General features: G+C 44.3%; 1 protein-coding gene across 1 annotated transcript in view; it reads left to right on the forward strand.

The window, feature by feature from the left end:
* Nucleotides 1–13,018, forward strand: part of ATG2A (autophagy related 2A) — a 147,326-nt gene that overhangs the window by 51,533 nt on the left and 82,775 nt on the right. Inside the window, exons 14-23 of the mRNA XM_040410669.1 lie at nt 4,774–4,938; nt 5,270–5,513; nt 5,791–5,893; nt 6,000–6,162; nt 6,304–6,446; nt 6,530–6,672; nt 7,653–7,798; nt 8,431–8,581; nt 8,757–8,950; nt 11,125–11,205. Of these exons, the coding sequence (XP_040266603.1) occupies nt 4,774–4,938; nt 5,270–5,513; nt 5,791–5,893; nt 6,000–6,162; nt 6,304–6,446; nt 6,530–6,672; nt 7,653–7,798; nt 8,431–8,581; nt 8,757–8,950; nt 11,125–11,205 (1,533 nt within the window). The remainder of the gene's footprint in view (nt 1–4,773; nt 4,939–5,269; nt 5,514–5,790; nt 5,894–5,999; nt 6,163–6,303; nt 6,447–6,529; nt 6,673–7,652; nt 7,799–8,430; nt 8,582–8,756; nt 8,951–11,124; nt 11,206–13,018) is intronic.

Below are 13,018 nucleotides of genomic sequence, written 5' to 3' on the forward strand. Positions count from 1 at the left end.
TACCTCTGTGAGGCATCCTTGGATGCGGGTGCACTTGTTGCCCATTCATCGGCTCTAATCGGCGGTAACCTTGAGGCGAGAACTCTGGCTTAAGGTTTGGGCAGCGGACTCTTCGTCAAAGCGTTCCCTTACCAGCTTTCCGTTTGTCGACTCCCGTTTGTTCGGTACCCGGCTTGATGAAATCCTCTCTGAGGCTACGGGCGGTAAAAGTACCCATCTCTCGCAAGGAAAGTCCAGGCGCATGTTTCGCGCTAAGCAGACAAGTGCCCGGGTCCAGTCCTTTCGTCGCTTCTCCGGCACGCGTCTGGCAGCAACAGTAGCCCCTTCCAGATCCTCTACGCAGGACCAGCGGAGGAAGCCATTCTTCAGACCTCAACCAGCCTGGCGCCCAAAGACACAGCCTGCCCGTCCCGCGTCCGGCAAGCAGTCCTCCGCATGAAGATGCGCCCCCACCCTCGTGGGTGGGGGGTCGCCTACTCCTTTTTCAGGATATGTGGGCACTCAAAATCGTAACCTCTGGTTACAAGATCGAGTTTTCGTCCCCTCCTCCGCAACGTTTCTTTCCTTTCCAGCCACCCAGGGATCCAGATCGAGCTGTCGCTTTTGTCCAGGCAATTCGATCTCTCCTTGCACGGGGGGTGATATCCCCGGTCCCTCGGACGGAGCAATTCTCAGAGTTTTATTCAAATCTGTTTGTCGTCCCCAAGAAAGAAGGATCAGTTCGCCCGGTTCTGGACCTCAAGTTGTTGAACCGGTTCCTCCGGGTTCAGCACTTCAGAATGGAATCCCTTCGCTCCGTGATTGCTTCACGGGACTGAGGCGAATTCCTCTCGTCCATAGACATTCAGAACGCGTACTTACACGTCCCCATTGACTCGGTGCATCAGCGTTTCCTCTGCTTCGCAGTGGGGCTCCCTCACTATCAGTTCGTCACCCTTCCCTTTGGCCTGGCAAACAAAAATTCTCGCTCCTCCCCTGGCACTTCGTACTAGGGGCATCAACCTGATTTCCTATTTGGACGATATTCTGGTCAAAGTGGCGACCTTCGGTCAGAACGAGGACAGCCTGCGTATCACTTTGGATACCCTGGCATGGTTCAGGTGGTTGGTAAATTTCCAGAAGTCTTCTTTGCGTCCTACCAGATGGATCACTTTTCTAGGCATGATCCTTAATACAGCCGAGGCGTTGGTGCGCCTCCCTTTGGACAAGCGGCTGGCTCTTTGTCGGTCAATCCGCCTTCTCCTCCGGCGCAAGTACCCTTCAATTCGGTTTTGCATGAAGGTATTGGGTGCATTGGCCTTGAGAAAATGAGGAAGCAGCACACTGTATAAACGAGGGGTGCACGTCCGGCCAATGTGGACCAGCACCTAGGTCCAATGAACTAGAAATGGAAAAACAGCCAGCAGCACTCCGAATTGTCAAAAGAAAGAGGTGGTTTATTAGACCCAAAGTCAAGCGACGTTTCAACAGCTTGTTGCTGTCTTTATCAAGCATAGTGCACATGTGTTACAAGCATGCTTTAAATAGGGATATCAATCCACAATGAATTAACATCAATTAAATAAAATATAGTGAAAATACAAAACATAAATAATACATGTGGTTACATATAGTGGACTGCCGAGATCCGGCAAATACAGTGCATCAAAAAATTACGAAACAATAATACAGCATCTTATGCTTACTGTGAAAAAGAACTTAATGAGTGCAGGTGATTACCCTAATAAGGTGAATTAAAAACTCACTGTCCGGTGGGTAACTGTAAGCGGCATAGATCGTGCTCAGTGGCGTCTCCATTCACTAACCGCGCATGCGCGAGAAAGACAAGTCTCGCGATTACTCCAGCGTCTAGAGACTGAATAGCAGCCACAACAGAGATGGCCGAAGCGGCCTCACGCGTATTATGCGCATGTCCAGACGGTAATAGGTGCCGCCCAGCAGTCACTACGTAAACGTAGTCATGGAAATGAATAACAGCAAAACCATGGATCCTGATTCTATCGATATAGTATGTAATCGAAGGGTCTAGGGCACTGTCACCCGCCGATCCACATGACAAAGCATGTATGACCTCTGGGCACAGCGTCCTATCAACCCAATATTTCGGCTGTAGGAAGACAATGCATAATGTAGAGAGAGGGTGTCACCCAACAATGATAGATCATATTAATGAGCCATCAGTGTAAATTTAGGGGGAGATTAGCGTCGCCAGGATGTCCCCGCGAACCGCCATCAATCCCCCATGGGGGTGCATTGCTCTCTCACCCATGCATTTAGATATCAAAGCCAAATCAGTAAAATAAGGAATAACAATGATGATCCAGGTACCATGGACAAATAGAAATGAATACATATAAAGACTGTATGGGTAGGCATCCAGTACAATGTGGACTAAATTCCGCATAAATAATGCATCAATGATCAAAATATGTTGTAAGCGGATAACATATTTTTATCCGCTTACAACATCTTTTGATCGTATCGGCTGGTCTCTTCTGAAGGACCAGCCGATACGGGTGCAGTCAGACAACGCCACGGCAGTGGCTTATATCAACCATAAAGGAGGAACCCGCAGTCGGGCAGTGATGACGGAGTCAGCCAAGATCCCACGGTGGGCAGAGACCCATGTACCAGCTCTTTCGGCGGTCTACAATCCGGGAGTGGAGAACTGGATGGCGGATTTCCTCAGTCGGACGACGGTGGGCCCGGGGGAGTGGTCTTTGCATCCGGACGTGTTCAAATCAATATGTCTCCGGTGGGGCCGACCAGAGGTGGACCTGATGGCATCCAGACTCAACCACAAGCTCCCTGTTCTCTCGAACAAGAGATCCCAGGACATGCGCAGTAGACGCGCTGGTGACACCATGGGACTGGTGTTCCTTGGTGTACGTGTTTCCACCTCTCCCTCTCCTGGCCCGAGTCTTACGCAAAATCAAGATGGAGGGCATCAAAACGATCCTCATCTCTCCGGATTGGCCTCATCGCACATGGTACACAGACATCGTTTGTCTCCTAGGAGACACACCGTATCTCCTTCTGCTCAGACCAGATCTTCTCTCTCAGGGTCCTGTCTTCCACCAGCGTTTAGAGTCGCTACGTTTGACGGCGTGGTTGTTGAAAGCGCCATTCTGAAGCAGCAAAGTTTCTCGGGCAGGGTCATCCACACCATGATTAAAGCCAGGAAACGGGTGTTGTCCAGGATTTATTACAGAACTTAGAAGTCCCTTTTGCATTTCTGTGAAGAACGTAGCCTCCCCCCTCTACGCTTCTCTCTTCCCATCGTTCTTTCATTTCTGCAGTTGGGTCTGGATTTGAGCCTTGCCCTTAGTTCCTTGAAGGGACAGGTGTCGGCCCTATCAATTTTTTTCCCAGCGTCCTCTGCCACTTCAGGCAGTGGTTAAGACCTTCCTGCAAGGGGTGGCCCATACCATTCCTCCTTATTGTCCTCCCTTGCCTTCTTGGGATTTGAACCTTGTTCTGGGTTCTCTCCAATCGGCTCCATTTGAGCCTTTAGACACAGTTCCCTTCCGTATTCTTTGCTGGAAGGTCGCATTCTTAGTGGCTATAATTTCCACCAGGCGCGTTTCAGAATTGGCAGCGTTTTCCTGTAAGGAACCCTTCCTTTTTCTGCACCAAGATAAGGCAGTACTCCGACCTATACCTTTTTTTCAGCCGAAGGTAATCTCGGCCTTCCATGTCAACGAAGACATCGTTCTTCTGTCATTCTGCCCCTCTCCTTCGCATTCTAGAGAGCGGGCTCTCCATCAACTGGATGTAGTTAGAGCTCTCAGGATTTACTTGTCTGTCTCGAGAGCTTTCCGCCATACGGACTCTCATTATTCCAGAAGGTCCTCGGAAGGGTTTGGCGGCTTCCAAGGTGACGATTGCCAGGTGGATCCGGTTGGTAATTATCAAGGCATACCGCTCCCGGGGCAAGGTGCCGCCCCTTGGTATTATGGCTCCCTCGACCAGGGTGGTGGGCACGTCTTGGGCTCGCTTCCATCAAGCTTCAGCTTCACAGCTGTGCAAGGCAGCGACATGGTCATCCTTGCACACGTTCACCAAGTTTTACCAGGTGCATACTTTTGCATTGGTGGATGCTGCTCTGGGCCGTAAGGTCTTGTAGGCAGCTGTGTCTTGAGCTTTCGCAAGGCAGTTTTCATGGGGATGTGTTCTTCCCGCCCCATGGACTGCTTTGGAACGTCCCACGGTTCTGTGTCCCCCAATGATACGAGCGAGAAAACAAGATTTTTGTGAACTCACCTGTAAAATCTCTTTCTCGCTTAGTTCATTGGGGGGACACAGCTCCCACCCATTGTGTTTCATTATAACCGCAGGTGCTGGCGGTTTGTTTGCCAGTGGGGTCCTCAGTTTGGTTTGGCCCTTCTGGCATTAGTTGTGTTCTGATTGCTTTTATATGTTTTTTTTATTTTTTTTCCCTACTGCTTGAGCACAAACTGATATGCTCTCTCCAGGCTGGAGGGGGTATAGCCGGCAGAGGAGGAGCTAACATATTTTAGCCTAGTGTCACCTCCTAGTGGCAGCAAGCAGCTATACCCACGACTCTGTGTCCCCCAATTAACTAAGTGAGAAAGAGATTTTACAGATGAGTTCACAAAAATCTTGTTTTTAGTGGCTTCTGTTTTGACCTTTTTTAGTTTCTTAATTTTTGTGTTTTTACTCCTTTTGAGCTCTTGTTTTTTTTTTTTTATATCCGACCAGTTTCTCACTTCTGGCTTTTCTCTCCTTTGCTTCCTGTCATCCCCCTCTCAGAGTAGCCGTAAGAAGCAGTCGGTGAAAGTGAGCGCTGAAATCAGAGTGGAGTTGGAGGATTTTAAGTCCGAGTTTGACCTGGGTCTTATTGACCGGCTAGGGTCCCTCTTCCCAGATGGAGCCACAAAAGCAGCAAGCCCTCAAGGACACTTCGGCTTGCACCTGGTAAGAAAAGGATTAAGAAAAAAAAAGCTAGTGAAGGATTATTTATAGATGAAGTGTTAGCTAAACTGGGTTTCCATATAATAATTCACATTGTGCTTGTTTAGCTGTAGTTTTACTGCCAGTCTGCATAAATCTCTGTCTGTTCTGTAAAACAATGTCTAGCTTTGTTTGGATTAATATTTTGCTGGTGAAAACAGTGAATATCTGTGTTTCAGTCTGATTTATTCTTCATGCCCTCCAAACAAACTATTGACTTAGACTTATGACTGTATATCTCTGTGCTAAAGTTAGCCTTGCCAAAACCACAGCATTGTTATTTTCTCTGTGTCAGAGTGATGCGACTCCTGCCCCTGAAGAGGATATAGAGATTCATGTATTGGCTTCCAAAGCACACATACATCTCCAGTTCCCAGTACCAGACTTAAGACCCCCTGCAGAGCGCCGGTCTTGGGCACAGAAGGCCGTAAGGAAGGAATCTCTGGAAATGGAGGTGGCAGATTTGGAGATCAGTACACAAAGGAAAACTGGTGTAGAAGAACCCAGCAAGATAGAGATAACATTTGGGGACCTACATGGTGAGATACATTGTCATGATGGTTAGAAAGTCTCCAAAACGCTAAAGGTGAGATTTCTCATTACTAGTGCAAAGAAACGGGAAGGAGTTCCTCCATTGCAACTAATCCTGCTTTTATTTCTAAATGACCCCTAAGAACTGAGAGCTGCCATCTGATTAGTTGCTCTCCCTTTCTTTGGGTTAGTTTTGATAAATCTCCCCAGTGGTGTTTGGAATAGACAGCAGGGAGCGAGTAAAGCTTTCCAGTAACATATGTGATGTTCATGTAATCCCTTCAGGTGTATTCTCTGATGGGAACAAGTTACGTGTTCCATGTCTGAAGGTCAGTAAAGGAATAGATCCTCTCGCCAAACCAGGGGGAAAGAAATTCATCTTCCCCAGGTTAGTGAACATTGCAAGCAATGGCATATTACATTTTTTTTTAAAACAATGCAGTATTCTGAAACATAAAAGAGCAGTTGTTTTAAAATTCCTTTCACATTTTTAGTATTTTAGTGACCCTCCTTCCTGAAAACAAAGCCTTTCCATGGGACCTGTGCCGGGACAAAATTGAAGACCCAGATCTTCCATCTGTGGAAAGCCCTTGTGAATTGAAACAGCCTGAACCTTCCCCTTTCTCATCTAAGAGGACAATGTTTGAGACTGAAGAGGTTAGCCATGATATATCAGTTACTTCTGTGTCATTCTATGGCCTAGCTTATATTGGTATACTATATACATTTATATATGTATTATACATGATTTTCAGTCCTCTGCAATATTTTTCACAATTTTGTAACTTTTCCTCATAGATGGTTATTCCAGCTGACCCAGAAGAAATGGCAGATTTCCAACAGGTGACCCTTGGATCCTCCCAGTATAGACTTGAGATCACTCTGCCCAGAGCTCACATATTCCTTCCCAGTAAGGAAATGTATGAAAACTTGTACAACAGGTATTGTATTTGATCATACTGCCCCATTTATTATATGACTTTACTGCATACTTTACTATGCATGGACCTTTTCTGCTCCTCAGGTTGTGTAATGATCTGTTGATGTGGGAGCCTATGGTTTTGTTTGATGCGCCCCTGACTGACTCTCTGTTCCCTTCTGAGACACTATCTATGCCGAGTTACCAACAGGACACTTTCCGCATTTGCAAGTCGGCATTCCGACTAGGTGAGTTTGTGTTACAGGTGTATGTATTTCACCCGTAATTATAGGTGGCCATAGACTTGAACGACTTATTAGGTAGAAAGGTGTCATATGTAAAATATTTGAAGGTATCCAAATTGTCACTCAGCATCTCAGGTGAGCAAACCTATCCATTTCTTTGTCCCCGTGTGTTACAGTGCTCAGGTTATGTAAAGAAATGGTTATAATGCAGGGGTGTGCACTATAATCATTTCTCTAAATAACTTGCATTGCAGATTCTGCTTCTAAATGTCTCAAATAGACTTTATTCCTGGGCTCCCACCCCCAGTACGGGAGCGAGCACTGTACAATGAAATGACATTCTACAGCGCTAGCTCACCTACTAGGAGACAGAACAGGGTGCGCTATCGACTTGTACATGAGTATCTGGTAGCATGGGCTGAATCAGACCATGCTTTGTAGAAGCAGAATCTGCAATACAAGATCCAAGAAGTGATTATTGTGCCTACTCCTGCACTATGATCGTTTCTCTCTGTAGTCATAGGTACCTGCCCCCTCCCCTGACATGTCTGTATTAGGAACTACTTGCCTTCCACATGTGATAATTCTGGAGCATCTTTTCTTATGGCTCTGTGTTGTGCTATTATGTCTGCTAGAAGTTATGAATGGTCAGCAGCTTGCAATAAAGGTACAGATGGGTGTTACCAATTGGGGGGTGTCCCTGCACAGCCTGACACACCCGCTAATGGTAACACCCAGCAGTATGTTTACTGCAGGCTGCTGGCAATTTTTAAACTTCTATCAGGAATAATACAGGAATGGCATAACATAGAGTCATAAGAACAGATGCTGCAGAATTGTTACTACATGGGGAATGCAAGTCGTTACTACAGCAGACATGTCAGGGGAGGTGACGACTTATTTTTTAAACAAATTTTTCTAAATTTGATTAGCTTTATACTTCTGTCTTGTCAACGTCTCGTCTGATTATACAATGTTCACAGACTCGGATTCGGAAGATGAAGATTCCCATTTCTACTCTGTAGACGACACTTCCAGGTTCAGAAAAGGTTCTCAAGAAGGTCAAAGCTTCTTTTCTGCTGCTATCACCATTTTGAAAGGACGAATTACAGCTTGGACTGAAGCCAAGGTCATATTCTTCACTGCCTTACATCTAGTTTGTTGTTCCTGCTGATGGTTTCCGTTCAGGTTTTGTTATACATTTTGATAGAAAGAATAATGCAGAATATAGCGAAATTCTTGTCATGAAAAATGACCGAAGCCTTGAGGGACCCCACTGAATTTGATGGGGTCTGTTGGTGACTATTTAGATCCATTAGACAGCGGATCTGTTACAGCTTTTTGGCTTCAGTTCACTGTTGTGCAGCCAGTACATATTGATGACCTGCCCTCAATATCGGATCGTGGGTGTCTCTAGCAGCAGCGGCACCGTGTAATTCAGGTGAATAGAACAAGCACTTGTAATGACTTCTGAGATGACGGCAGGGGCTGCACAACCCCTTTGATTGGTAAATCAAACTCTTATGTAAAAAATACGGTGCAATGCATTTGTAAAAATTGGAAAATAATTGGCTTTTCACAGTCAAACTTTTGTAACCTGACAGATAACCTTTTTGGTAGCTGGATATATGCCGTTTCACCTGACTTTTATGTGTCTGGACAGGTTTATTTTTACACCTTTTACACCACAGTCTATGCTTGATACCTCTAAATATTCTGGTTATGTGTCTGTCTTATTGCCTCTTCACATCTACACCGTAGAATGAAGGAAACGGGAGGCAGGAGGACCACCATGGCGAGGTCGTTCTGGATGTGGAAAATGGCCGCATTTTCAGTGTCTCAAAGTACAAAGGCAAAGCTGACCTCAGCTATCTGTGTATCGAGTCTGACATTGTAACCCTCTATCACAAAGGTATATACACAATGACGTGTTTAACACATAATGCGGCTTCTACTGTTTTCATAGCTATTTTGCCTTCTAGAGATGTATTTTCTATGTTGTGTGCATGTCACCTATGTTTTTTGTACCCTCTTTCTTCATTACTCAGTACATTTTTTGTGTTGATTATTATTTTATTTTTTTGTAGCCACTGTAGAAGATTATTTACCACCAAGCATTCTAGAAATTCCCACTTTTGTAGCACCTTCAAACTTGAACCCTACTGTATACATCTCGGAAGAGGGGGTCTCTGCACAGCTGTCAGGATCTCGAAAGGAGAAGACCCTCAAGATGCTCTCACTTTCTGTCCGTATTGACCTAAACCTTGTGAAGAATGTGAAGGTATCACCCCTGCTGTTCAATAAAGGGGGAGCAGAAAGGATTTTTTAGAATATAGAAATAAAGGTTCAGAAGTCTGACTTATTATGTCAGACATATCAAAAGGATTTATGCCTTATTCACACGTCAGTGTTTTGGTCAGTGTTTTCCATTAGTGATTGTGAGCCAAAACCAGGATTAGATCTTCCACAGATATAAGGGATAGATCTACACCCGTTTTGTGTTTAGAACCGCACCTAGTTTGGGCTCCAAATTACTGAAGGAAATCACTGACCGATCACTGACTGTGTGAATGAGGCCTTAGTCTGAGTTTCCACATATGATGCGGGGCAGTACTAGTGTAGTAGTGTTGCATGGTTTGCATCAAATTGCCTTGTATAGGGGAACATATAAAAACCACCTGCCTCACTTGTACATGCTGAGGACCACTGCAATGTATGGCCACTGGACACACTATCAACCTGCTCACCACTGTGGAAACCGACCGTAGGCCACTTTCACACAGTCAGTATTAGGTCAATGTTTTGCATCAGTATTTGTAACCTGAAAAAACGTCAATGGTTTCAGAACATAGAAGAGGTGCAAATCTTTCCATAAGACCTCATGCACACGACCATATCTATTTTGTGGACCTGAAATTGCTGATCCGCAAAATATGGATATCATCCATGTTGTGTCCACATTTTCTGCGGGCCCATTGGCTTCAATAGGTCGGCGCCCGCACTTTTGTGGACCCACAGACAAGTATATGACATGCTCTATCACTTTGTGGAATGGACATACGGATGCAGAAAGAACACTGATCATGTGTGCTTTCCGCAATCATATTTCCATTTCCCAAAAATATATGCAGAATATGCAGACCACGGATCCACTGAAGTTAATCAGTAAAAAAAATGCAGACAGCACACGGAGTGCAGTAGATAACAGGTCGGCACTACCTTTTTCGAAGTTTGCGGTGCACGTGTCAGTGGATTGGCGTCCGATGAAACAATGTAGCAAAAAGACCGGCACTTCGCAGAGTTGCAATCAGGAATTCGATTTATTGGTCACATATTATAATTCCATAGTGACGCGTTTCAGCACCAATGTGCTTTCTTCAGACTACAAACAAACATCTCACATAAAAGCTTTAAATAGGCAAATGAAATACAGGGGAACTGATGTCATCAGTAGGCTCCTCCCCCTCATTGACGATGATAGCCATGTCATGGGAATTATGTAATAAGGTGTAATCCAATACGTTTAGTAATCAATCCCGCTAGAAAAAAGGAAAATACATTTATAAACTATATGGGCAGGATACTTCATAGGAAGCAAGATACATTATATTCACGATTGAGGCCCCTGGGCTCCATCGTTTGTAAACGATGGATCCAGTTGGCCTCTCTCTTTAGTAACATTTTATTTCTTTCGCCCCCCTCGACGGGGTAGCGACACTCCCTCAATGATTTGATACCGTAACTGTGCAATATTATGCTTTTTTTCATGGAAATGAAGGGGTATTGGAAGCAATAAATTTCCTTTTCTGTTAATTCTGTAGATTTGTGTTTACTCAGCCTGTCCTTCATTCTCATGGAGGTTTCCCCCACATATAATAATCCACATGGACACTTGAGAATGTAAATAACAAATCTACTATCACATTTAAATGTACCCCTAAACAAAGCACATTGGTGCTGAAACGCGTCACTATGGAATTATAATATGTGACCAATAAATCGAATTCCTGATTGCAACTCTGCGAAGTGCCGGTCTTTTTGCTACATTGTTTCAGCACACGGACTGCAGTCATATTTTGTGGGTCCATGATACGACTGTGTGCATCGGGCCTCACCGTGTGAAAGCTGCCTAAGGGCTCTTCCTTTTTTTATGTATATGCAGATTTTCTAGAAGCAGCAATGTGAAAATGAGTTGTTGGTGTGTATAACAAAGTGTGTGTGTAATAGGCCATCTGACCAATGATTGGTCATAAAATCTGTCCGATAATCTGCAATACTGCCCTAATGGTACATAATGCTCCCAATAGTGAGGGAGAGACCTGCATTTTCCGCTGAGGTTGTCAGGACAAAACCAAAGATAGATGACAACATTTATTGTGTAACTATTTTAAAGCAATCTGTAAGGATTTTGTCATCTACCTTGTTCTGTGATAAACTCTACATATTTTTCTCTAGGAATTCCTGGTGGCTCTGCGACTAGATGGCGCTACTTTACGTCACCACATGGCACTTCCAAATCAAAGCTGGCACAGTCAAGTGAGTTATTCATTATTCTGTATAAAGACACCCTTATTTTTGGGGCAGGGATAACTGGGTAACGGTTTTTATCATCACTTATTGTTTTTGTGGTTTATAATTCAGCTATATATACAAATACATTTATCAGATTAGAACCATTGCTTTGCTGTGTGAAGATTGGCATTGATGCACAGATAAATTGTTCTAGACTATGGATGACATGTGAAATTTCACTTAGTGTTGTCAGAGGCTAGGCGACTTATTCCTTTTTAAAGTGCTATTCCAGCGCACATAAAGGTGGATTTATAAGGGCAGATTGTCGGGAACAGGGGTTCCTGCAAACACTTGTTCACGACAATCTGCTCGTCTAAATAAGCAGCCAATCACCAAAACGCTCGTTCATCGGGTGATTGTGTTGTTAGTGCAGGCACATAAATTATCATTTCTGGGCGGCTGATTGTGCTGTCTAAACAGCGATCTGCTGCCCAGAAACAATGCAGATATATGAGGACGAGCGATCTCAATAGCGACAACTCGTCCTCATACTATGGAGGTGATTGCTGTATGTAAATACAGTGCTTCACCTCCACTGAACGAGCAGCCGACTGTTGGAAAGAAATGCTTCTCTCCGGCAATCTGCTGTTCGTCTCTCCACCTTAAGATAATGGTTCTTGTATGTCCTTTTCCAAATGTATATACCTGGTGTAATGGTACCATTCAATACAGGAGAGGTAGGCCAGTGTCTCACCTACAAGATCTTACTAAAAGGGGATATATAATAGCTTAAAGGGAACCTGTCATGTGGATATTTGATTATAATCTAATTAATTATATACAATCATGAACTACAAAAAAGTGCCTTAGATGTATTCACTTACTGGTGTGACAGATGGTTACCTCATAATATACACACAAAGATGCCCCATGCTAATGAGCTGATTGGAGTCCAGCGTGATGTCATTGAGTCCAGCGTATATTTAATTAACAGCCATAGCCACTCCCCTGCCCACCTGCTGCTGATTCATATGGAAACAAACTGTCATTCAGCAGCAGGTGGGCGGGGAGAGTCAGGAGCTCATGAATATTCATGACTCATCATTATCAGCTGGAGCTTTTCAATACAAGATGTTGGCAGATTGACTGGGTCAATTAAAGAAAGTGACCTAGCATTGTGCTAAGAGAATCAGTCACTTATGCCTCGTTTCCATTGAGAGGATCGGTTCGGGTCGGCACAGTTTGGAAGATTTTTTTTTTTAAATCAAATCGTTTTTATTGAACAAATAAATGCAGGGTATTACAAAACATTGCATTGTCTTTTTCTTTCATTATCCACCATTGTGAAAACAATGTACAGCAATATCCGGTGTAAACCATCACATATCAACATCATGGATCTGTACAAAGCATGAATACATGAATAAGCAAATATTAAGACCATAAATTAAATATGTCCTAACAGTCTCTGACCCCCTCCCGTTTCCCCCCCCTTTCCCTTCCCAGTAAACTAATCCTGAACTTACTGAGCCTATATAACCACGTGAGTATGAGATAACCAATCAATCCATAATTTTTCAAACTTCTGAGGACACCCTCTCTTCACTTACACCCCTTTTTCCAATATCAGCATGTCATGCACCTTTCGCTCAAACTCACCCAGTGTAGGCGGACTTCCCTGGATCCACCTGATGGCCACCAGCTTCCTGGCCACATATAACAACCTCCCCACTGCAACCTTAACCGATTCAGTCCCTCCAATCTCGGATACGTACCCCAATACACACACCTTAGGATCATTTTGAATTGTCAACGCCATTTTACTATTTATCATATT

Source organism: Bufo bufo, chromosome 10 (assembly GCF_905171765.1).
Source record: "Bufo bufo chromosome 10, aBufBuf1.1, whole genome shotgun sequence".
Taxonomy (NCBI): Eukaryota; Metazoa; Chordata; class Amphibia; order Anura; family Bufonidae; genus Bufo; species Bufo bufo.